Source organism: Drosophila biarmipes, chromosome 2L (assembly GCF_025231255.1).
Source record: "Drosophila biarmipes strain raj3 chromosome 2L, RU_DBia_V1.1, whole genome shotgun sequence".
NCBI lineage: Eukaryota > Metazoa > Arthropoda > Insecta > Diptera > Drosophilidae > Drosophila > Drosophila biarmipes.
The window spans coordinates 4,257,029-4,281,893 of record NC_066612.1 but is presented as its reverse complement, the minus strand read 5'-3'; the positions used below and the strand labels follow the sequence as shown (position 1 = coordinate 4,281,893).

The 24,865-nt window shown below is 41.6% G+C and overlaps 5 protein-coding genes across 11 annotated transcripts; 3 read left to right on the top strand and 2 right to left on the bottom strand.

Annotated features, from left to right (window-relative positions):
- The first annotated feature begins 269 nt into the window (after positions 1 to 269).
- LOC108036099 (ATP-binding cassette sub-family C member 10) lies at positions 270 to 5,934 on the top strand. The gene is made up of 5 exons (XM_017112065.3): positions 270 to 800; positions 1,366 to 3,315; positions 3,379 to 4,079; positions 4,137 to 5,106; positions 5,168 to 5,934. The coding sequence occupies exons 1-5, from the start codon at positions 440 to 442 to the stop codon at positions 5,644 to 5,646; spliced, it is 4,461 nt and encodes a 1,486-aa protein (XP_016967554.1). The 5' UTR covers positions 270 to 439; the 3' UTR covers positions 5,647 to 5,934.
- Positions 5,796 to 9,216, bottom strand: LOC108036101 (protein mitoshell). 5 transcript variants are annotated; one of them, XM_017112066.3, is made up of 7 exons: positions 9,063 to 9,216; positions 8,804 to 8,882; positions 8,364 to 8,735; positions 8,040 to 8,301; positions 6,799 to 7,969; positions 6,586 to 6,741; positions 5,796 to 6,315 (listed from the first exon to the last, which is right to left on the bottom strand). In XM_017112066.3, the coding sequence occupies exons 3-7, from the start codon at positions 8,698 to 8,700 to the stop codon at positions 6,169 to 6,171; spliced, it is 2,073 nt and encodes a 690-aa protein (XP_016967555.1). In that variant the 5' UTR covers positions 8,701 to 8,735; positions 8,804 to 8,882; positions 9,063 to 9,216; the 3' UTR covers positions 5,796 to 6,168. The 5 variants fall into 5 exon arrangements, with proteins under 5 accessions (XP_016967555.1, XP_016967558.1, XP_016967557.1 ...); XM_017112069.3 differs by having other exon boundaries at positions 6,595 to 6,741; XM_017112068.3 differs by having other exon boundaries at positions 8,364 to 8,709.
- Positions 9,217 to 9,339: 123 nt separating this feature from the next.
- LOC108036129 (guanine nucleotide exchange factor MSS4 homolog) lies at positions 9,340 to 10,408 on the top strand. Its single transcript, XM_017112113.2, has 2 exons — positions 9,340 to 9,518; positions 9,582 to 10,408. Exons 1-2 carry the CDS (start codon positions 9,396 to 9,398, stop codon positions 9,825 to 9,827), a joined length of 369 nt encoding a protein of 122 aa, XP_016967602.1. The 5' UTR covers positions 9,340 to 9,395; the 3' UTR covers positions 9,828 to 10,408.
- Positions 10,409 to 10,990: 582 nt separating this feature from the next.
- On the bottom strand, positions 10,991 to 14,668 carry LOC108036128 (uncharacterized). 2 transcript variants are annotated; one of them, XM_017112112.3, is made up of 4 exons: positions 14,407 to 14,668; positions 11,853 to 12,026; positions 11,409 to 11,790; positions 10,991 to 11,349 (listed from the first exon to the last, which is right to left on the bottom strand). In XM_017112112.3, the coding sequence occupies exons 1-3, from the start codon at positions 14,459 to 14,461 to the stop codon at positions 11,576 to 11,578; spliced, it is 444 nt and encodes a 147-aa protein (XP_016967601.1). In that variant the 5' UTR covers positions 14,462 to 14,668; the 3' UTR covers positions 10,991 to 11,349; positions 11,409 to 11,575. The 2 variants fall into 2 exon arrangements, with proteins under 2 accessions (XP_016967601.1, XP_050741602.1); XM_050885645.1 differs by lacking the exon at positions 14,407 to 14,668 and adding an exon at positions 12,736 to 12,836.
- Positions 14,669 to 17,049: 2,381 nt separating this feature from the next.
- LOC108036142 (uncharacterized) lies at positions 17,050 to 23,616 on the top strand. Of its 2 annotated transcripts, none has more exons than XM_017112130.2 (3): positions 17,050 to 17,139; positions 19,665 to 19,784; positions 22,981 to 23,616. In XM_017112130.2, exons 2-3 carry the CDS (start codon positions 19,724 to 19,726, stop codon positions 23,364 to 23,366), a joined length of 447 nt encoding a protein of 148 aa, XP_016967619.1. In that variant the 5' UTR covers positions 17,050 to 17,139; positions 19,665 to 19,723; the 3' UTR covers positions 23,367 to 23,616. The 2 variants fall into 2 exon arrangements, with proteins under 2 accessions (XP_016967619.1, XP_016967618.1); XM_017112129.3 differs by lacking the exon at positions 17,050 to 17,139 and adding an exon at positions 19,032 to 19,167.
- Positions 23,617 to 24,865: the final 1,249 nt, after the last annotated feature.

Here is a 24,865-nt window from a genome sequence, read left to right as displayed (position 1 = left end):
TAATAAGTTTTAAAATAGTAATTATTAGTAATTTTAGGAATACATATCAAGTAGAAAATTTTAACTTTGCTTGTATTAGAAAATACAAGAAATATTTTACCAAAATTATATCATTTTTTTAAATTATTGAGTAAAGTGATCTCTTAAAATTATCAAAAATAAACACACAAAAAATTAAATTTTAAATTGCTAATAATTCGGGAGAAATTAAAAACGGGAATGCAACCCTACAACTTTCATCATCACTCTGAAACCTGGCAACCCTGCGGCTCCTCATAGCGGCTGTATTTTCATTACGAACTTTATCTGGAGGCGAATTGTTGTGTTTATCGCTTTGTTTAACGCCACTCGGTGGTTCAGTGGTGCAAATGTGCAGCCAGCGATGACTAACTAAGCGGAAGACCGAGGAATCCCCGCAGTGCATAGCGAATCGATCGAGATGTCGTCCATTGATTGGGGCGACTTTGCCTGGAACTGGACGCAGTTCTGTCCCACGGGACTGAGGCCCTTCGCCAACGAGACCAACGACCTGCTGCCCTGCTTCCAGAAGATCCTGCTCCAGCTGCCCATCTACACTATCTTCGCCGCCATATCCGCCTACAATTTCGGCAATCAGTCGCGCCCCGTCGTCCGGAATGGCTTGCAGCTGCGGATGTTGTGGCTCCGGGCCTTTCTGGCCATTGTTCTGGCCCTGCTGCCCGTGGCCAAGGTGTTCGCCTTCCACCACCAGGGCGTTGAACTGTACGCGGTCGATCTGCTGGTGGTTAGTGCCGAGTGCATTATGTGGGTGGTTCACAGCGGTGAGTGTGCGGTTGCCATTTCTCCGGGGTTTACAAACCTTGATAGGTTGTACCTTAAGTACCCAGGCATATGGTCACGTTCCGGGATTTCTTTTCTCTGATTTCAGTTTTATAAGTGGGATATAGGATAAAATAACATAAGAAAATGTATAGATACAAAAGTCTACTTTAAAGACTTTTCCTATCATACCTTCTGGAAGGAAAGAGATTTAATTAATTGCTGATATATCATACATATTACTATGCTTGAAGTAAAATATTAAATTGTATTTTACAGATATCATAACTTATATAAACAGTTCTCGTATTACAAAATGGAGTTCAGAACCAGCTACAAAAACAAACCCTAGTAACAATATTAGCTTTATTCTTGTTTTCTTTATTAAACTGAACAAATAAAACCTCCTTCACAGTTGTCTGTTAAACAAAACCTTATGTGATTTTCTAAGAACGAAATAAATTCTTCATTAAGTAAAGCTAAAAGTTTGCCATAAAAAGATAACCCAATTGCAATCATTTATGACCCCTTCTTTAATCAGTTTTCCCCTTTCTCCGCCACCCACAGGTTTCCTATTGACAGCCCGTCAATATGGCGAGCTTAGTCACCGGGGATCGCTGCTAATCAATGTGGTCTGGCTCACAGTGGTGGTGCTGGATGCGGTGTGGCTGCGAACGAGTCGCCACTTCGTCTGGTGGCCCTGGAGCCTGGCCACGCTGCTGTGTGACCTCCTGTTCGGAGCCACCTTGATACCCAAAGGAAGTGCTGTCTACACCAGCTTGCCCAGGGGAAGATCGTCTGGCAGAGAGGATGAGGCTCTGCTATCCCAGAGGTATACCTACTTTCACTTCGATCTGAACGAGGGCCACTTGGGTCACGCGCAGGATGAAGCCAACTTGGGCTCCCGCTTCCTCTTCCATTGGGTTCAGCCCCTAATCACAAAGGGAGTGGCTGGCAAGCTGAGGAAGATTGAGGATCTGTTTGATCTGCCGGATGCCCTGAATATCACGCGACTCAGCGAGCGGTTGCACTTGGCTCTGTCGCAATCCCAGAGTTTGTGGAGGGCCCTGCACAGTTGCTTCGGCGTGGAGTTTTATCTCATCGGAGTGCTTAGACTTATCGCCGATTTAAGCGGATTTGCAGGTCCCTTACTGCTCGGAGGACTGCTCAGACAGGATCACACGGATCCCAATCAGGTGTATTACTATGCCCTGGGCCTTTTCGGCAGCACTTTGCTGTCGGCCCTGTGTGCCACCCACTTTGACTGGCGCATGGCCATGGTTTCCATGAAAATGCGAGTGGGAGTGATCAACTCCATATACAGGAAGGCACTGGAGGCGAGAGGTCTGAAGGAATCCAAGCCAGACATGCTAAATCTCATGTCAACGGACACAGATAGGATTGTGAACTCTTGCATTAGTTTCCATTTCTTCTGGAGCATTCCCTTCAAGCTGTTCACCACATTATACCTCCTGTATCTGCAACTGGGCGCAGCTTTTCTTGCGGGCGTAGCATTTGCCGCTCTGCTGATTCCAATTAACCGATGGCTGGCTAAAAGAATTGGCATATATTCCAGTGGTTTGATGACCGCCAAGGATGCCAGGCTGTCTGCCACAACGGAAACAATGCAGGGAGCCAAGCAGATCAAGATCAATGCCTGGGAGGATATATTCATCACCAAGATTCGAGGACTGCGCCAGGTGGAGCTGCGGTTCTTGTCGAAGCGGAAGTATCTGGATGCCATGTGTGTCTACTTCTGGGCCACCACACCCGTGCTGATGTGCCTGCTCACCTTTGGAGTATCCGTGCTTATGGGAAACCAGCTGATAGCTTCTACCACCTACACCAGCGTGGCCTTGCTGTATATGCTTATTGGACCGCTGAATGCCTTTCCATGGGTGCTCAATGGTTTAATTGAAGCCTGGGTTTCCATCAAAAGAGTCCAGCAACTGATGGACGTGCCTAATTTGGATTACTCCTCCTACTACAATCCCATAATGAGGGGAAGCGGAGGTTTTGGAGCGGCAGAAGATGCTCCTTTGGATGCGCCAAAGGCCAGTGTGCTGCAGATGAAGTGCGCTAGTTTCTGTCACGAAAGCGAGGAGAACACATCCTCGACTGCGTTCCACTTGACGGACATTAACGTGGACATCAAGGCGGGTCAGCTCGTGTGCATCGAAGGACCTGTGGGAGGCGGAAAAAGCAGCTTTCTATCCGCTATAGTGGCCAATCTGCAGTGCACCGATGGCGAGGTGTGCGTGCAGGAACTGACGACTGGCTTTGGTTACGTACCCCAGTCACCATGGCTCCAAAGAGGCACCATCAGGGATAACATCGTGTGGGGCGCCCAGTTTGATGAGCAGTGGTATAAAACTGTTTTGCATGCATGTGCCTTGGAGGAAGATCTACAAATCCTTGGAGGGGATCTCATTGGCGTGGGTGAGAACGGAAGAACGCTTTCTGGTGGACAAAGGGCGAGAGTGGCGCTGGCCAGGGCTGTTTATCAGGATAAGAAGGGTGAGTTCATCAATATATTTTAATATGATTTTAGCTAATAATCTAAAACTTTGTTCGTTATAGTCTACCTTCTGGACGATGTGCTCTCCTCCTTGGACGCACATGTGTCCAGGCACATTATCAAACACTGTATTCTGCGACTGTTAAAGCACAAAACACGCATTGTGGTCACACGCAGCATTCAGTTATTCTTCCACGCCAATCAAATCCTCCAAGTGAAGGATGGTCAACTTCTTCCCAGTGAATATATGACTCAGAGTATTGATCTAAGCTTGGATGAAGAGGTGGATGATGAGCAGGAGGAAACAGTTAGGCGACGTTCAGTGGAGTTGTCTAACCAGGACGACAAGAAGAGTGTGGACAGTCTGCTTCTGGAGGAATCTAGAGAGTACGGACATCTTTCTGGAGACGTTTTTGCCTGCTATTGGAAGGCTGTAACTTCTCCACTTGCCTTCATTGTCTTGCTGTCTGTATTACTGATGCAATTGACAAGGAACCTAAGTGATGCCTGGCTAGCTTATTGGGTCACCGAAACTACGTTGGATCCCCATTCGAATGACACTTCTTTGGATCATGAATTGATGGGAGCTGCGTTGGGAAATGATACTGGATCGGGGCACACGACAAGATTCTATTTGAGCATCTTTACCGCCATCGCTGTGAGCAATTCCCTGGTGACTTTGGCCAGAGCGTTCCTCTTTGCCTATGCTGGAATAAAGGCCGCCATTTTTATGCACGAAAAGCTGCTGAAGAAAGTTATGTTTGTAAGTTGCTAAGGTCTATGAAAACCTAAAAGATAAAAATATTAATATATTTTTCAGGCCAAATTTAATTTCTTCGACATCACATCTGTGGGTCGTATTCTGAACCGCTTCTCATCCGATACCAACACGGTGGACGACTCGCTGCCCTTCATCTTAAATATTCTATTGGCTCAACTGGCTGGCCTTGTAGGAGCTCTCTGCGTCAGCCTGTATGCGATGCCTTGGCTGGGACTAGTGATCATTCCCATGGTTCCGATCTACCTGAACTTACAGCAGCGTTATCGCCATGCCTCCAGAGACATCAAACGATTATCAAGCAATGCAATGTCACCGCTTTACACACACTTTACGGAAACGCTTCAGGGACTGATGACGATAAGGAGTATGCGAGCTAGCCCCAGATTTCAAAGGGATTTCCAGGTGAAGCTCGAGGAGAGCATTAAGGCCCAGTTGACACAATCGGCCGCTCAGCAATGGCTAGCTCTTCGCCTCCAGTTGCTGGGAACACTCCTGGTCGGCGGAGCAGGTCTTCTGGCCGCTATTACCGCCTCGCACACAACGAATCCCGGCTTGGTGGGTCTTTGCATCTCCTATGCCCTCTCCATAACTGGTCAATTGGGCGATCTGCTTCATGCTGTGGCCGAAACGGAGCAGGAATTGGTCGCTGTGGAGCGTATTGATCAATATCTGCAACTTGAGGAGGAGCAGAATGCCTCTGGAAGTTGTGAGCCTCCATTTGGTTGGCCTACCCAAGGAGTTCTGAGCTTTAAGGAGGTTCAACTAAGCTACAGGGAACACTTGACTCCTGCTTTGCGAGGTATAACATTCCAAACAGAAGCCTTCGAGCGGATTGGCATCGTGGGACGCACTGGAGCTGGTAAGACATCAGTCCTAGCCGCCCTCCTGCGAGTGGCACCTTTGTCCCAGGGGGAGATTCGTTTGGATCAGGTGAATCTGAAAGTTCTAGCCCTTAGTGTGCTCAGAGAACGGATAGGGGTCATCACCCAGGAGCCCTTCCTCTTCGAAGGTCAGTATAAGGTTTATTGGTATAATAAGCTTTGATAAACAAAAGTTGCTACCCGTTTCAGGCACTGTGCGTGAGAATCTGGATCCGCGTCATAATTTCTATGACTCAGAGATCTGGCATGCGATCAAGAACTCGGCAGCGGCCACTCTTCTAGTCCAGCAATTGGGTGGATTAGATGGCAAAGTGGAATCGTGTGGCAACAATCTCTCCGCTGGTCAAAGGCAACTGCTCTGCTTGGCCAGGGCTCTGCTCAAAAACGCCAAGGTGGTGGCCATCGATGAGGGCACTTCCAACCTGGACGACGAATCGGATCTGAGCATTCAGCAGGCCTTAAGGAATGCCTTCAAGAGCTGCACTCTCCTGTTCATCGCCCACCGCCTGCGCGGTCTCAACGCCATGGATCGGATAATAGTACTGGACGATGGACGGATCTGTGAGGAAGGAAAACCTCAGGAATTGGCCGCCAATAGCGCAACTATTTTCCACGGAATGCTGCTGGCTCAGGACATAAATCCCGAGGATTTCGTCAGACCGAATTAGCATCAAGTACAGTCTATTAACTACCAACTGTACATAAGTCAATTGTTATACGAGTTTATTTATTATTCTGTTTAATTTGTATTTTAATTGTGTTCCTAATTTACGATTCCATTTTGAGTTCCCTTAACCATTAAGAAATCGATAAAAACTAACAACATTTGTTCTAGATTTATTTCATTGTACAAATATGAATTTGATTGACAAACTATTTTTGTAGTGAATTTAACCAGGTAGTTAAATCCGTACAAAATGTACAGAATGTTATATAATATATGCTATACTACAAAATATAGGATTGGTTTATATCACACGCTTGACTAGTTGTTGCGAACGAAAACAGATGTTGAATCTTAGGAATTAGGCAATTTTAAAGCATTGTGAATCAGACTTTGGGCCTTTTTAGTCTTAGAGTAAGTTGGAGATTTTCGAAAGGCACTGATTTTGCAATTAAATTCCTATAAATTCTACTTAACTAGATTTGTAACATTTAACAAGCCGCTTGAGAGGGGCCAACTTCTTCGCCTAGATTTCGTAGTTGAAGAGCTTCTCGCCTGGCCGGCCCATTATGTGATCGTATTGATTGGGCAAATGCGGTGGCTTGGACAGCATGCCATTCACCGAGCGCTCGTAGAGATCAATGTAGTGCATGAGGCTCTCGTCCGAGTACATCTGGGAAGTCAATAAAATAGGAATCAGTGAAGGATAATGGTGGCTCTTATAAATATTAATTGTCGTGCGCTGGTTAACGTGTTATATATGAGTTCATTAGTGCCCGAATGAGACCAGCGATTAGTACATTAGTCCACTTAATGGCCCACTCATACTGATACCTTGGCTTGGCTCTACTCTTTCCTTGACCTACAAAAGCTGCTTTGGAGTATATTCGAAAACAAATGTAGAAATGTAGAGTATTTGACAGGGGGCTGCAACAAATCAAACCTTCGGTACCTTCAGGTAGCAGCGCACTGCGAAGGCGATGCGGCGTAGATCGTGGATGGCCTGGTAGACATGTTGGTAGGAGGCGCTCTCGCACTGCAGTATAATGGCTCGCACATCTATAAAGTCGTTTTGGCAATGCTCAAAGAAATCGGGGTACTGCAAGGATTAGGATGCTGCTTAAGGATTCTTAGAAGTCTAACAAAGACTACTAACATAGTTTCGGGTGAACTGCTTCTTGAAGAACCGCTCCAGGTGCTCAAGCTCCAGAACTTCCTCGCTGAACTCGTACAGCTGGCGGGTGACCTCCCTGCCAATCAGGCTAAAGGGATTGGTGTAGGACCTCACATCTCTCAGGCGCTCCGGCTCCGGCTCTGGACGAGGCATCGGAACTGGATCTTTACGAATCTCCGGAGGCGGATCTTCACGAACCTCCAGAGCTGGCGGCGGCAGGGCCTTCGGCGCAGCCTTCCTCTGCCATTGGGACTCCCCGAACGGCTCCCTTGGCTTTAAGGACTCCAGTTGCATGGTCTCCTTCTGCAGTGGCTGGTAGGTCCCAGTTTTCAAGTAGGTACCATTAGCATCCACATTGCGTTGCGTTTCCTCCGAGTCCTCGATCATGGTGTACAAATAGTTGAGGTTCAAGGCACACTTGGGTTTGTAGAGCGCCGAGCAGGGCTCTTGGACCTCTGAAAAGGATTTCACCATGCCATTGGGAATCCTGGGAGTGCTATAGGCAGTGGGGCCCTGTCCATTGGTCAGTGCCTGGTGCTTCTGGCCAAAGCTGCTGCTATCGTTGCTGTCTATTAGGCTCCTCAAGGAGCTACTGTTGTTCACGTTCACGTTGATCAGAGCGTTTTCTTTGCTCAAAAAGCTGTTCTTCTGCTTCAGCAGCAGTTCATCCAGACTCACGAAGGATTTAATGATCATCTGGACAAGCGCCAAGGTGGACACCTGCCAGGCATCAAAGGTGGCCATGAAACCCAAGGGCAGCTCATCCTTAATCTTGTTCAAGCCCTCGGGGGTGTTGTACACATAGCCTTTCAGAATAACCCAGGCATTCACAATGCGAGTGAAGACGAATATGAAATCCTTGACAGCCCAGGCGATGCCCTGGGAGTTTATGTTGGGCAGCACGCCATCCGGACGCAGGAGGTCCTGCTTCAAGCGGGCACAGAGGGTGTCGATCTTCTTGAAGCACGGACGGTTGCGATGGGCGTGGGCCAGGCGCTCGGCTATTTCGCTGCCCTGCAGTGAGATCCTGGTAATATCGTGGAGGCGCTGCTCGTGCAGCAGCACCTCCGAGTTGCGCAGTAGGTGCTGGACCCTCAAACCATCGCCGGCCCCGCTCTCCAAGGAACTAAGGCTCGATTCATCGGGAGCAAAGCTGGAATTCGTTTATGATATTTTAATTGATTGTGATTTAGTTCACATAACTGAAGGGATGTGGACCTTACCTATCTTTAAAAGGAGTGGGTTCCGGCTTCTTCACCTCGGAGCGCGATAGCTCGAAGCCAATGTCCACCTGGGTGCCCACATCGAAGCAGCGCTTCACGGGCGTCTGTGTCTGGGTTTGGGTGGCACAGAACGTCTTGGGCGGCGGGGCTGGGGTGCAGCATGGATAGTACTGCGGCATGTAGTAACTGCCCATGTTGCAACAGGCGCTGGCCGAGGCACGAGCGCAATACACCTGACCCTGTCCATAAGCGTTCATGGAGGCTGCCAAGGATTAGGATTAAATAAAATACTAGATACGTTGGAGTAATCCGAACTGGAGTTACCGGAACTGGCTGCATAGTACTGCACACCCGGCATGGACACGTAGGTCATGGGATGGGGACTCACAGCGGGGGGCGGTGGAGGGTTGGTATGGCAGGGTCCATGGGCATTTCCCGTCACAATGGGACAATTGGCAGTACCAGGTATAAACACAGCAGAGGGAGCGGGCGTGGCCACCGACCAGGAGCTCTGTTCCTGCACAAAGACATCGGTGACCATGCGATTGCGATCCAAGTAGGTTTGCTGGTAGGTCGATTGCTGGTGCATCGACTGCAAGGTCAGAGAGGGCACTTGGTAGTAGTTCATGCCTGTGCCAGGAGCTACGTCTAAATACAGCATGAAGAACCACTGCCGAAAGCAAACGCAGGAAAGCTCTAAAATAGTTTGAGGTTAGCTTCTAGGACCCAGCATGTGGGTTTCTTAATCTTCACCAGAAACTTACATGACTAAAGTCTGGTTATCTTCTGTTTAGTCAGCGACAGGTTGTCTTAGAGTCTGGACAAAAGAAGACCGTCTGCTCCCTAGAAAGTCAGAGAAGAAAAGGAAATAATTTTCAAAAGCGACAGCCAGAGTTGCCAAGCACTCATTAAAGTCATTTCCAGTCTATTTCTTCCTATCGCATGCTCTAAGTATGACCAAAAATCATGGTACAGGGTTGGGAGACCAGTTTTTTAAAGCTTCCATAATTATTAACACGTTACCTTGATTTAAAATAATGAAATGATTAGTGGAAAAATGAAAACAGCCATTCATACAAAATGACGAGGAATTTTTACGAACTAATTTTACTACTTGTCTCTAGTGTTATTGATAGCAAAATAATGTTGTTCGATTTGAATAAGTCCCGAGAGTAACGTAAACTTGACAGTGAACTATGTGTTTGAATTTGAATTTTTTAACGGCTGGCAGAACTATCGGTTATCGATTACTTTAGAGTGACCCCACAATGGACAAGTGTTGTAAAGCGGTTGCTCAATACATTTTAACACTAGATTTTATGCACTTGGTACCGAGTTAAGATTCATTTATAAAAAATGACAGAAGAAGGTGATTTTGCTGGGCAAATAGTGGATGGAAAGAACAAAACGAATGTGCGCTGTCAGTTCTGCAACAGTCTGATGCTCAAGGCCCAGGAGGCCACCTTCAGCGAGGAGGAAGTGAGTGCGCTGGTTACCTTCTGGTTGTAGGATTCCCTAATTGTTTACCTTTCATTTGACCAGGTGGAGATTCCCCTGATGATGCAAATGCAGGACAAGACGGTGGACAGTCTCAGCAGCGAGCCCTTGAAGGACTTCTGGCTGGTCAAGGACATGATGACGTTCGAGAACATCGGATTCTCCAACACGGTGGACGGCAGGAAGTTCCTGGTTTGCGCGGACTGCGAGCGTGGACCCGTTGGCTATCATGATCTCAGCACCCGCCACTGCTTCCTGGCCCTCAAGAGGGTGGTCCACAAGGACTCCTAGCTGCGCGACGCCTAGTCCCTTCGGTCCCTTGTAATGCAATTGATGGTACTACATGCCATGTCCGTGACGTGGAACATACGATATAATCCGCTTATCTGCATTTTGGGTTTTCTTTTTCACCGAATATCAGCGAGTTCTAGTGGAATCAGCAAGTATTTTTCATTATAGCATTAACTATTACTATAATTTGTAATGGAGTTCTGTAATTACACAAAATATCATTGACTCCGCTGAAAATCTGTGAAATTGAAAGCCAGAACATAGGGTTATACCTAGATTTTTTCACTTTTTTGTTGATTTTAGATTTAAGCGAAATAAACCGCTTTTATATGTCTGGTAACTGAATAATCCCTCTTTAAAAGTAAAAAAAGAGTCTTCTAAAAGTTTATATAAATTAGCATTAAAACCAAAAGAAAAGTGAATGTTAATATCATATTGTACTAGAAAGCGTGTTTGAAAATTGTTGAGAGTGGTCTAAGTACACTTCGTTTGAGATTACTTTATAGATCATTTAAAAAACATTTATATATTTTTGCACAACGATCTCTGGTCAATAAAAACAATCGGTTTTTGTATTCATATTTATTGTTTTTCACTTTAAACATTTTACAATTTTATTGCATTATAAATATTGCATTTTAGAGGAGGTTCTTAACTAAAAAAATTGTCACTATAAACTGTTAATTTGCTATTCGAACTAAAAAAGATGTACGTGTTGCTTTGGTTTCTGTAACATTATAATGTTTTACTTGGTATCTGCATCTGCATTTACGGCTACGTTGGACAAAAGGATTCATTGGTGTTTTCATCTAGTGGATATCCCACAAACTGGGCGTCTCCTTGCTGGGTGGTGCCTATGCGGTAGATGAAACGACTTCAAAGTTCTCCGTTTTTGGCAGTTGGTTACAACAACGAGTGTTTTTCCCCTCGGGAGTGCGGTAGATATGGGCGTGGTCGTCGCCTCTAAGCGTGTCACAACTATCTTTCGGTTTTCCAAGGACGACTCTCCTCCCAATTGCTTGCTAATTATTCTATGAAGTGTTCTCCTCGTTGAGCTGTATTCTTTTTAATACTTTTTAATTTTTACTTTCGCTATTGCTGACACTTAGCTTGCTTGTTAGAACTTGTTGGTTTAAGTCTTATGTAAACAAAAATAGAGAAACTTAGGCGAAGAGTGTTAACATTTATTATGTACTACTTTTCCATTTCGGTAGCCTTAATTTTTAACATTGTTAGATTTGTGGCCATCTTTGACTTATTCGTTTATCTCGATTTGTTAAATACTTTCAACTGCGGTAGGTTTTAGTTTTATTTATTCGTTACTTTCCTCGCTTTCGTTTAATAAAAATTCCAGTTAATGTAAATAGATTTGAACGATTATATTGGCCAATTGTTACGTGCTCTCTTTGGTTTTTTATATACACTTCTAGTTAGGGAATTGTTATCTCGTTATTTAATACTTTGTATAAAGCTTTTACGGTTCTCCATTCAAAAAATGTTACAAAACCAGGCTGGACCAGAGCTGGAAGTATATAACACTATAATTTTTAGTCATTTTATGGGTTCTGTTTTTATACTCACCAGGCTCTGGAGCAGCTCTGCGAGTGGACCTTATTGTTGATGATTGGGGAGAAAGCGGTGAAAGTGTCACAGAAGTCAAAGAGTCAGCAGCAATACGAACAGAAAACTGGGTGGATGCATTCGATAAAAGAAACAAAAACAACTGAGGGGCTCCCTCGACTCCCTCCTTAACGCTGCAGATACTGACGGCCGCCCAGCAGGAGGCCCACCATGGCGGCCACGCCCACCGCCGAAGCGCCCATCGCCCCGGCTCCGTTGCAGTTGTCCGTATCACAGGAGCAGACCACCTGGCGACCTCCGAACCCGGCGCGCTGATAGCAGTAGTTGGTGGAGGTCTGGTTGTGATAGGCGCAGGTCCTTATCACACGGCTGTCCGGGGGCACTGCAAAGCCATTAGCCGGGTTTATTTTGTATTTCTTTTACTAATACTATTTCTCTACTCACGGCTGTTCACGGAGAACTCGATGATCTGCGTGATCTTGCGGCAGTACGTGGGCACCCCCTTGCCGCGGGACGAATACTCCTCGTCGCAGTCCTTCACCAGGTTTTCGGGCGGTATGTCCAGCGCACAGTTGGCATCTTTGTGGCTGTTGCAAACAAAGCACTTGATGGCGTAACCTAAGGGGAATTTTCAAGAAAATCATTATACAATATTATTTTTAAAAAGTTAGAAAAAGATTAGTTTTTAAAAGGTTTATTGCTGTTTATAGTGCCTTAACCTCTATTATTTACGTGTATTTGCTACATATACATTTAGGCTGTCGTTATTCGTCATATAAACTACCTATGATATCACTAAAACTTTTAAACAATACCATTATGATAATTACTAAAAGAACGTTGATAAGAAATCTTATATGTACAAGGGTATTTCCTAAAACAAAATTGGTAACCCAATATTTTAATAAAATATAATAACAACAGGTCCTCAAAACATTCTTCTAGATAATTGTTATAGCCTTTTAAAAAAAAATTGGTTCTCGAAGGAAAATCCACAAAGTTCTTCAACCAACGTTCTTACTTAATTCTCCATCTCCAGAGTAAATTTCCACTCAACACCCCTTCCATCCTCCAAAGATCTATACTCCCCCCCTTTTTCTTACAAAGGTAATTCCGTAATTGCATTTGCGCATCCTGAGTGCATATTCCTTTCCACTAGATTCCTTTTAAGAGTCACTTATTTCTAGCGTACCATGCAATCTTCCACTTAATTGACCACAAAGCCATTGTTAATGCCAATTAGAAAATTTCCATTTGCAGCATATGCTTAACCTTAATAGTTTCGCAAGAAAAGAATCCGGGGTGTAAACAAATACTTGAGCCATACCTAGAGATATACGCATAAAGAGATCTCTGGGGCCTGTGATTGATGTCGTTGCCTTAGCTAAATTGAATTTAAGGTCGTGCGCGACACGAGATTCGCGTTATTTAATTTTCCGAATATGAATATACGAGCTGGAAATGTCCGCCAGAATGTCACCTGCCCCGCCGTCGAAAAAGCGGTGCAACTTGCGATGCGCTTTTGCCCCATGCTGTGCCAAAAATGGCACAATGGCATGGAGATGCCAGTGATTCCAGCGATTCCATCGACGCCTCCATTAGTGACAGACTGCGAGGCTCTTAGGAGGGCCTTGCTAATTGAGACATCGACGTTGCTAATGGACTCGAATGACTTTGCCTCACTCCAACTCGCTCTGAATAAACTCCCACTGTCCATTCTCAGTCGATTTGGGTTACATAAGCTGGGCGGAAAAAGTGCTGCCTACTTCTGGGCGAAGATACTTGAGGACAAAAGAAAAGGAGCTCTGTAAGATGAACCACTCTGCGGGTGGACTAGATACTCCGAGAACTAGAATCATCATCAGCATGACAATAGAAAGCACTATATGGGAGGTTTTAGGAACTGTTTTTAATTTAAAAGAGAGTTTATGAATAAGACATTATCCTTACAAGTAGAGGTAAAAAATGATATAAAATTCTTGGTACCTTTAACTTAAGTTAATAAAAAACAAAAAATAACTGGTAAAACAATGATACCTAAATTTTGAACAATTTTTTGGTCTTTTAAAATTAATTTTTAACCAATCCTAATGGCGAAAAATATCTTTTCATGACCAGTATATTTATAATCCCCAAAGTTGTTTTCATAAACTCGCCAACCTTCCCCACTGTTCGCACTTAGTCATGCCCAATTAAGGTTTGTTACAGTCTATAAATAGTCATAAATTGCATTGATTGAATTGCCTAGAACGCGAAAAATAAGTCATATATATGCTATAGGGAAGTTTCAATAATAATAATCAAAAGGAATAATCAAAACAGAATTACCTCTTCGCTTTAATAAAACATGTTTTTATATAAGTCTCTGAGCGGATTTGGGTATCAGATAACTGCAACTGGCCCCCAGGACCTTTAACCAAATAGAGTGCGCATGTCCTATATAATCCTTGCACATACACACATATGTGCGAAAAGTTATAAAGGGATTTTCGGAAAAAGGAAGGAAAGCAGGACTTAAGGTTAACCCAAGTTCCCCGAGATTAGCCCCACCGAAGGGATAGCATAGTGTCGCCTAATTATTATCTGGCTTAGTTGGGATGTCGTATGGCAACGACCCCATGGACAACCCCGCCTCCTTCTGCTCCTTGCAGCCCCGGAAAAAGCTGTGGCAGAGAGCCAACAATTGAAGTAGAGAAAAAAGTTCCCTTTCACAGAGAGCCCAAGGAACCCGTCTTCCATCTATTGAATGCAAATATTGCCCAGTGGGTTGGACAAAAAGGCGCGACGGCGGCCGGCTTAGAGACCCCAGATACGCTACTCTGGGTTTTCGCTGGCGTCAGGACGTCGCCTCGAGCTCTCCCAGTTGTGCGAGCGACCCAGGACGCAGCCCCCTCCATATCGCATATCTCTCCTATTATGTAATCGTAATCGCGACGTTGGACCTCCGTTTTGGGGACTTCAGCGAGTTTGTTTCCTTAGTTGACTTAAATCCTTTTACCTTGCTGCACGGCGATGGCCAAAATCAGCGCACTAATCACATAGATGTACTGCATTTTGTTGTTTATTAACTTGAAACACTCTTTAGTTAGATCACTGAATATTCTTATATTTATTGGGTCTCACGGGGGACTTTATTCACAGGTTTTCCGTTTTCAAGGGGGGCTGTTGGTTCTAATATGTTCCTTGCAAAAAACTAGCGCTCTCGGGAAACGCTGGCAAACGGTTGACAAACGGCAAACGACTGGGCAAAGCAGCAGCCGCACTCGACAAATGTACCACGAACACGAGCTGCGGACGGCCAGTCCGTGGGGCGGATGAGCACGGGCCGGATCGGATCGGGTGGCGGGCGGCGGGCGGCGATATGGGGGGCAGTGGGTTGCGGCCCCCAGCCCAATCCCAGCCTCAGAGTGCCACCTTGCAGCCGACGAGCTTTGGCCGGTAAGCTTTCGAGTGTGCGTCCTCTGGGTTTTGCAGTCGAAAATGTGTCTCAATCGACACTGGGCTACGAGGCTGGGGCTGAGGCATAGGGTATATTAAGGATAACTGAGGGAAACAATAATTCCTTGGAACTCATCTTGTCTATATGAAAGTTAATATTTAAAAGTAATTTTATTTGTTTAACCAAAAAAAACATTTATTTTTATAAAAATTTTATATCTTTATTTTGATAATCCCATATTTTATTTTTCATAGAAGATATAATACTTAAGTAAAAGTAGTATATACATATTTTTTCAAATGTATTACATTTATTGTAGTAATATATAATTTGTAGTATTAGTGTTTCTTAAAACATTCAAATTACTTAGTAGATTTATAGATAGGTTATAGATAATTCTTTTTTATTCACATTATCATTGTTTACTAATAAACCTTTTTAAATATTTAATGCTTTTAGAATTTATAGCCGAAATTAAAATGGTTAGTTAAATGTAAAGTTCTTATAAGTTCAAGCTTATCAGTGCTTAAGGTCTTAAGGGTCATACATTTTGGTAATCTCTAATCATATTGGAAAAGTAAACATAGGTTACTCAACGAGGAGATAACCACTGGTTCGGTGTAATATTAATTCCAAATAAACAAAAAGATTTGAGCCGTCAATTTCCTTACATTTTCCTTCCTATTTTAACCCCATTTGTCTGTTTACTCTTTATTTATGTACATTTAAGTACTCGCAATTAGAGCCTGCAATTAGGCGAAGGCAGTGCACTGGACTATGACTATGCCCCATCCACTCATAACCCTGAGCGCCATTTCAACTAGGCGTCCAGACACTCAATCCGGAGATCGAGACGCACACGTGAAGAGCCGCAGAATGTGGCAGAGGTATGGCCCAAGCATAAATCTGCCCGGTGCATTAATTAAGCTTAATCGCAGGCTTCCTCTTGGAGCTCCGAGCTAGCTTATCACAAAGTCGCACAAATTGCTGCCCCAAGACGCTGGTCAATTGAATTAAATCTCTCTTTCGCTCACTCTACTTATGAGATATATATTTTGCAGATCGTTTTGGCTGCCTTTTGTGTCCCAATCAGTGCGCGAAATTGAAGAAGATATGGGGGAAGATTGCCCTTTGGGGAGATTGTTTTTACCCTGTCTACTTGGTACTAACACGGAAAAAAATTATAAAAAACATATGTTTAAAAATAATATATGGTAGTGTGAAAGGTCTTTAGTACCTTAAGAATATTTCTATACACATTTTAACTCATTAAAATAATATATAAAGGATATATATAACGTAAAATCATCGATATAAGAAATTTAATTATATGTTGAGTATTATATAGAAGTACGATGATCGAAATTGGACTTTTAATGTATTTTGAGGATTATAAAGATTTCATCATTATCAAATTTTATATATATTTATATTTTCAGGATTAATAATGTAAAGTTATCAAGTTATCAATCAAGGACTATATTAACGTGCAATAAAATTTCAATTTTATGTTTAAATAACTTTTAAATTTCTTCAAATAATAAAGACCAAGGCAGGAAAGATATTTAAGACTTCAAAATGCGCTATATTTAATTTCTTTTAGTGCAGTGTCCCTCAGTTGATTGCATTAAATTATGTTTGTGCCTAAAAATAGCGATAGTAAGAAAGAGTTTCGTCTTTGGATTGGGGTTAAAGTACCAGTAATCAAAATGTTGCTCAAATTAAAGCAGCATTTATTTTTTTGATTATTTGCCTGAGCTTTCAAATAATTCAAATCTTAAGCTTTCAAGCTACGGCTTAGTTGAAGACCAGACTAAAAGCTATTTCTAACAAAATATGGGTTCTTTTGGAATTTCCCCTTGTTTTGATTAGAGCATTAACCCCAAACAAATGGGGTTTTTGGTTTGCTCTGGGTAAACGTAAAGATCGTATCTTTATGCGCAATTAATCTTCAAGTTGCCAGTTGAAATGGTTGGCAGGGGGAGTTACATATCCAGAAATTATTTGTTAGAAAAAGAGAGCAAAAATCAGCAAACCGGTTCCCGCAAACAAGAATCTGTTCACTTGAGTTTGTTTTTTGTATAATCGAATCCCCGACTCTGACCTCCTCATAATGCTCGCCGATCAGCTGATTTCTGACTTCGATACGATCCCAATGCCATTTGGCTAAAGACAAAGACAGCACTTTCAGAGCCCTCAGTTAAACGTTCGATTTGCAGCAGTTTGGTTCTACGGTCGATGGTTTCGGAACTTAAGTATTTTAGTTCTTGTAATAAACATAAATTATTTTACGTGAGTTTTACTAATGTTGAAAAAAAATGTATGAAAGAAAACATTTTTTTTTGCAATTAAAGTGATATTTCAGAACGGTATACCGATTTTTTTAAAGATACCAACCCAAAAGATACATTTGCTTTTGTTCAGCACTTTATGTATACCCAAGCTAAAGATTAAAGATTTCCAAAAATATTTTTATGTTTTTTATACACACTAGTAAGGGATTTATTTTTTTATTTATTAAATATTTATTCTCAAAAATATCCCAACTTTATGGCTCTGGCTGGCTTGTTCTAGCCCAAGAACCGCTTCAAACTGGCTAAAACCAAGAGCTGCACGCTCTTCCACACAAAGCAGCGTGGAAACTTCAAATTAGTTGCATTGTTTGCAGAACCTGACACCTAGTTAATGCGGCAAAACATCGGAGCGGACTTTGAAAAGGCACTTAGCACGCGTAACGATGAGTCAAGAAATCGGCGTTGCCGCCAAAACCGCCTTGAACCAGGCCAGGGACCGATAAGCACCATCCTCCCTATCATCGCCACTGTTTTCGTGTTCCTCAATTAAGACGAGTCTGGAAGTCCGACTTCGTCACCGATGCAGACTAGACCGAACCACCACGGCTGAGTTTTTGGAGGTGCGAACCAGTTTTAACTAATCAGCGCCGTTGATAAGGGACTAGAAGTATGCACATAGTATGTGGAACTCGGGGCCGCCAGAACGGGCTCCTATCGCTAAACCCAGCTCACCGGAACCAAAACGATCATATAGTATTGATAGAACAACATAGGAGTAGAGGCAATGACTTCTCGGCCCGAACCCCAGATTTAGGACTTCCGATCGCGAACCGCATATCAAGGCAGTCGAATTGGTTATTATTTTTTTATTTCCAGAGAAATTTGTAGGTAGTAAAGTTTTCTAATTGAGATTATTTTAATAGATTGTTCAGTATTATTTTCTAGGGGCAAAATTTAATACTTACTATATAAAAACATAAACAATTTATGAAGTATACAAGTATATATTTTGTATAGTATGTTTTTTGTTTGATACTGCTTGCTGATATTATGGACTACCAAATAAAAGGTTTTGTAGAACATAAACAAATTATAATTTAAATTTTTTTTATTTTCTTAAAGATAACTTTATTATAACGCTGACATTTTTTTATATTTTTTGTCAATTCAAAGGTGTATTTCATTTTTTCTACAGTTTTTTTAGAAACATTAATAATTAATTTGGTTATAACCAGTTAAATATAAAAAAATATATTTTTTATACTTTCTATAGGAACAATATAAATTGATGAATATCTTATTTTTACCTGAAAACATGTTATTATTTTATATTTAATAATTTATCAAATTTTCTTTGAGATAAACCTATTCTTTCTCTATGTGCCACACACATCTGAGAGGACGCCGAACAAGGGATTTCTTTGGTTGCTAAATGGTCAAATGGCACAGTACTTGCTGTTCGAAGGAAGGCCAATGTCAACTAATGAGAAATAATTTAGTCACAGCTTGTTTACCTTTTTTTCATAGTCTGCCAGTGACGTAACGTCGGCCTTAACCGGTTCGAGCCGGTGGATTCCATTTGGAATGTGTTTTGTTTTTGGGTTAAGAACCAAGCTGAAACCAACCGAAGCCAGAGCTTATCAATGCAGCGAGTGAGCTACCTTGCGTAGCATCCCCTCTATAAGTATATATAAGTACATAAAGCACATATAGAACGACCCCGCAGAGCCGATCGAGTGACGGAAGTTTCTACATTCTTCCCATTTGCCGACTTTAGGCCGATCTTGCTGTGGAAGTCGCTCTTCTCGCTCTCCCGGAGCAGCTCTCCGCGGCTCTCGTGACTTTTTGGAAAATCAACGTTTTTCGAAAAGTCAAATACGAGTTTTCAGATTCATCTCGACGGTGCTCGCGTCAAGTTGTCCGCTCGCATTAAACAATAATAATCCGATTGTGTGGGAATAAAAGTGTGCTGTAAACATATATGACCATAAGGAGTTGAGCGGCCCTCAATTAAAATTCTAAAAAGGTTATTAAAAATCAAATAAAAAGGAAGAAAATTAAATATAAATTTAACAAATATTTATTTACACAAAAAAAACTTGTTAAACATTTTTATACACATTAAACCAATGAGTGTTTATAAGAAAGTTTTAAACTCGACTTAAATATAATATCACGTACATAAATTAACCTATATGTTTATGAAATATTTAACAACATATACCTACTGTCCTGATTTAAATTGCCAAAACATTTAGTACGTTATATGCCTGTAAAAATATTAAAATTCCAAATAAAAGATTGCATTAGTACCTGCAATATTAGCACTTGTCACGTTTGCTGGCCACGTTCTAATACCGGTTTACTAGTGTAAATAACATTATAGATTATAAATATTACTGAAGCAATGCTAATGAACAGACCGCTGCTCTTGGCGCTAATCAAATTACAAACAAACCCCAGCAGAAAAACAGGGAACAAGTCGGATAAATTAAAAGGGAAATTCTATTGCTTCCATTGCAGCATCTGCGTTGGATAACCCAGCAATTGGATACCTAAGAACCCGCACGAAAAACCGCAAAATGTCAACCTCCATGTTCATCTACGCCGTGTGCCTGGCTTTGGTGGCCAATTTCCTAACAGGTGAATTTCCCTAGTATAATTAAGTAGTTTACTACTCGATAATATCAGTTTATTATAAGTTTGATGGGGACCAGCTGCCTTTTGTTTTGTTAAACAATTGCAAATCACTTTTATTTAAGCTCGGGACAAAAGTCCAATTGATTGGCCAACACTTTGCAGTTGTTTTAAATTGGTTTTCGGCGGTTGATTGATTCTTTCTCTAATTTAAATCGCTTGAAACTAGCCGCAACTCATCAAGCCATGTAATCACTGAGGTGGAAACTCAAGCTCAACACTTGCGAATCACACAATCAATTAATGAAAATTCGTGTTTTTAGACCAGCCTTCAAATTTAATTGAATTTACGCGGATTGCTGCTTAGAAATGAGAGGAAGGGGTGCTTTTAAGGATGATGAATGGTCTTGGTAATGGATTAATGTAATTGATAGTGGTAGATGTCAGTAGTTGTTTTCATAACTAAAATTAAGAAATTAAAAGAGAACAACTTTTAGAGCAAACTTCTTCTTTATTCAACTATTATTTCATCTATAAAATAGTTTTCTGTTGTGGCTATAATTTCTGACAACAATAATTTATTCTTTGTTTTTACTAAAAATCTCTTAAATTACTCTTCAATAAAACAGGTTTTATTTGTATTTAATTTTAGAAAGAGAAAATACCCCAAAAACACCAGAATTTTAAAACAGAAGTCAAAAAAACGTACATGAATTATAAGAATATATTACCACAAAATAAGTTTGAGTGGTAAATACTATTTAGACATTATAAAATGATTTAAAGTTTTAATAGAACACTTTAAACATTGTTTTATCAGTGTTCATAGATATTTTCAATATATTTTTTTCATATATCAATAATTCAACAAAGCTCACAGTTTCTGTAGAATTTCTCTCATCTGTGCGAGCTTCACTGTACCGCCCACCATTCGGGTCATTATTAATTGTTTTAAAAATCCGAGAGTTATTCTAATTAGCCCGCGGATGATGACACGCACACACCATCCTTTGTAGGCCGCCGCCTCGAGTAAATTGATTCCACAAGCGATTTCGTGGCTGTTAAGTTGGGGGAACATTAAATGGCGTTAAATAATATTGAAAGTATTTGCACGCGAACATATATATATACTATACTACATAATGGGTTCAGCAAATATGCACGTTTGTGGACATTCCAGGGGCGAGTGAGCAGCACTTCTCCCTTTTCAAACTGGCAGACTGAAGAGCGCGTTTCATTAGCGAACAATTGTCAAGCGAAAAGTTGCCACAATGGCAACAGTTGAGATACTTCGCTCAACTGCCTATGTTTTCATCCACTTTTCCGGTTTGCCTCCAAGCCGCATGAATATGCAGCGAATGTAAAATGCAAATGAGAAAAGCTAGAAATGCAAATTCCGATTCGGAACTGCAACTGTGGATTTTTATGGCAGCAGGTGACTCTTTATTACCAGATTGGCTTAATTGCCAAGCGAGCTTTGTACGTGAGCCGCCACCCAAGTGTGATAATAACGCCCCGCCCCGCAGAACGTTAGACATTTATAATCCCGACAGCCTCAGACATATTTCGAATACACCAGTTCGAGTCTCAAGTTAGTATTCCAAAGCATGCAATGTCCTTGCCCTTTGACATTGTAATTTTTTACCACGTTCAATGGGGAAAGTCTCCTTTGAGTGATGGCTTGCAGTGCTCTTTCTTACCCCAGGCTATAGTTTCTGTCAAATGTTAACCGAATGGGATAGCGGCTGTCAAGTGAGCTTAAGGGAAAATAGGCAGATAGATGGTAATGAAACAGAAAACAATGCAGGATAGTTGCTTAAAGTGAATGAACTTGTAATGGGAATAAATATCACAATTTTATTTTTGAGGTTATTTAATTATTTATAAAATTGTTTAGGTCTACATACCTACATTTTCTATTTTAAGTTTATTTATTAGAATATAATCTCAAATTTCTAAGGGGATAACTAATGATCTTAAATATCAAATGGCTGATATATGCCAGGAACTTCAGGAAAAACTAATAAAATGCACTCTAAAAACATTTTAAATATTTTTAATTACTAAAATATTCATATGTTTTAGTTAGGGCTAAGAAACTTCGTTATATTTGAAACCCTCTTGACTTCAAGCCCAGTTTTTGCCGAGTTCTCGAGGGTTCGCGTGCCAAAGTCTGGATGTTTCGGCATTTATTCTTTCATTCCTTTGGCCCCAAGCAGTTGACATGCAATTATTCAGGTTACTGCAGTCGAATGGAAGTCAGTTTGTCAGTCAAAAGAACTCACCCGCCGACAGTTTTTGGGGTGGCAGTGGGAGGCTAATAAAACAATTTAGTGTCAGTGTGACGAGACTTTGAAAAGGTCGAATCGCCAGGCATTCGAATGCCATTAAAGCTATCCAATTACCGTCGAGGAGGCCAAGAGTTCTAATGGAATAATTAAAGCAAATGCTGTAAATAAAATTAAAATGCTGGGATTTCTATAAACTAATTTCAAAGCAATAAGCCACAGCATTATTTAAAAACCTAAGCTGAAAAGCTACCAAGACAAAAGACTTAAACTTCAGCTTGTTTCACTATTTTCCCATCAACTAAAACGTTTTGTTAAATGTTTTTATTTTCCCAGGCTTTGTTATATAATTCACGTTGAGCAACTTAAGACCTCATATCTCTCAAAAATTGTTTTTTTAATAGGTTAATTTATCTACCAAACGGTAATTGCAATAATTTTTTTGTTTTTCACAAACAAACACATATTCCTAAATTAAGCTAGGATAATTTAAATTAGAGACTTAATTTAAAACTTATTTTAAAAGGTATTAAAGCTATTTGAACTATGTATTATTATTAAATTAATTTTTGGGTTCCTGCCTTGTTCCTTGCATTTAAATAAACCAGATAGCTTAAGACTAATACAATTCAATTTAAAATCTTGTTCTCGAAATTTGATGACAAAGAATTTTGTTTCATTAAGTTTTACTCATTTACATAAATCAGGAACAATTGGTCTTGATTTTTCGTAGCATAAAATATTTTATATGACTAGTTAAGCCAAGTAAAAAACTTGTCTACATTCCTATTTGATATTCTTAATTTAAAAGAAATTAGTTAATTATAGTTGAAATTAAGAAATTAGTTAATTATAAAGTTGTTAAAAAGCTTTTAATTAATGCATTCCCGCCCTGCGCGCTTTTCATTCCAAAGTCAGTGCCATTCGGTGTCACCAGTGCAACTCCCACGACAACGAGGACTGCGTCGGTCTGGTGGTGAACACGCCCCTTGCCCAGCGGGACAACCAGTATCTGACGGATTGCGCCCCGCCCAGCGGCATGGAGGCCTTCTGCCGCAAGACGGTGATCAAGTTCGACATGAACAACGAGCACCGCATCGAGCGGAGCTGCGGATACATCCCGGAGAAGATCCAGAACGCCTGCTTCACCGCCGACAACGAGGGCTACAAGCAGATCATCTGCACCTGCCCCGAGGAGGGATGCAACGGAGCCCAGTCCCTGCTCGGAGCCCGCCAGGTGGGCCACAGCCTGGTCGGATCTGTGGTCAGTCTGCTGGTGGCCACCATCTTCAGTCGTTAGATCATGCATCCCAGCATCCCGGTCACCTCATTGTGTAGCCGTATCCCGTATCTTGTACCCCACACCCAAAACGTACCTTATCTTAACTGGTTAACCTAAGCCTTACACATTTTGCACTAAGTTCTTTAAAGTTTGCCATACCTAGCTATGTACACATACCATCTGTCTTGGCGGCAATAGCGCGTTTAGTCTCGTATTTTATATTCGTAATTGTAATTTTTATGAAAATATAAGCCTAATATTTAACTAACACGGTTGGTGTTTTAATGGGAAAAGAGGGATTAACATATACGAAAGAAATTAAATAAAATCCTGTGGAACATAAATTAAAGATGTAAGAATTCATCGCCCTGCAACAATTCAATTATTTATGTTATTAGCACTTTAATCACTTTGGGTAAAAGTAGAGCATGGAGCTAAATTTATGCCTTTCAAGGGGCGACTGTTAAGAATGGGTCGGCAATTATATAAATCCGAAGTTTCATATGTGAAAACGGAGGACGAACGCCTAAGTTGACCAAGGACTCGCCCACAAATTCCGTCCTGTCTGTCGCTTTGTTACTGGCTGCCAAAATGTCTGCAGAAGTTGTTTTGTGGCCCGGAGTCAAAGTCACTGTCTACGCAGGCCAAAAATAATAGGGCAACTTTGTTAGTTTTATTGTTGAGGGTGAGCATGAAAACCCTGACGACATGTTGGCCCATTAAGTCAAGCACAGAACCGCACACTGAGAAAAATCGATAGTGCCACATACGCTTTTAAAAATGTAGGAAAATAAATATTTTTTATGTATAAAGTGAAAACAGCCAGGGTTCAATTAACATTATATGTTCTTCGTTCGATACTTTTGACTTTAAATATTATACAAACCATTTTAAAGGAAAGTATAAATTCTATATCTGTATATGTTTCTATAAATTGCAAGAAACCTTTCTTAAATGTAATTTTAAAATCCCTAAATCAACTTTAATTGCTAAACATAATATAACCCTCTTATGGGTTTATAATTACCTTTTATATTAAAATACTTAAATCTATTATGAAGTTTATTTTTTTTTTTACTGTTCAAAAAATGTAACTTATTATATTTTAAAATTTAAATGTTACTCCTAGTACTTTCTCCAAGTGCTGACCTTTTTTTGGCTATGGCCAGCGACTTTAATGCGCAGAAAGTTGTTATTTGTCTTGGGCACACACACTCGCACAGAAGCAAGAGCCCGCTCACACAGATACGCAGCTCGAGATACAGATACAGATGCAGATACAAAGACATCCTCTAGGTCGACCTACATGCGTTAGCATTTGTGCTCTGTCGTCGCCAGCTGAAAAGCTCAAATGGCTCTGCAGCCTTTGTCTATGGGTGCGTTCTGCCGACTGAGTGGCGCCTTGTTGCCGCCACAGCAACAGCATCCGCCCCGCCCAGCCGCCCCCAGGTCCGGTCACGCCCCCCGCCCCTGGCTCATTGGCAGCCTTGTCTCTGTCTGCTCAGTCGCTGGCTTCC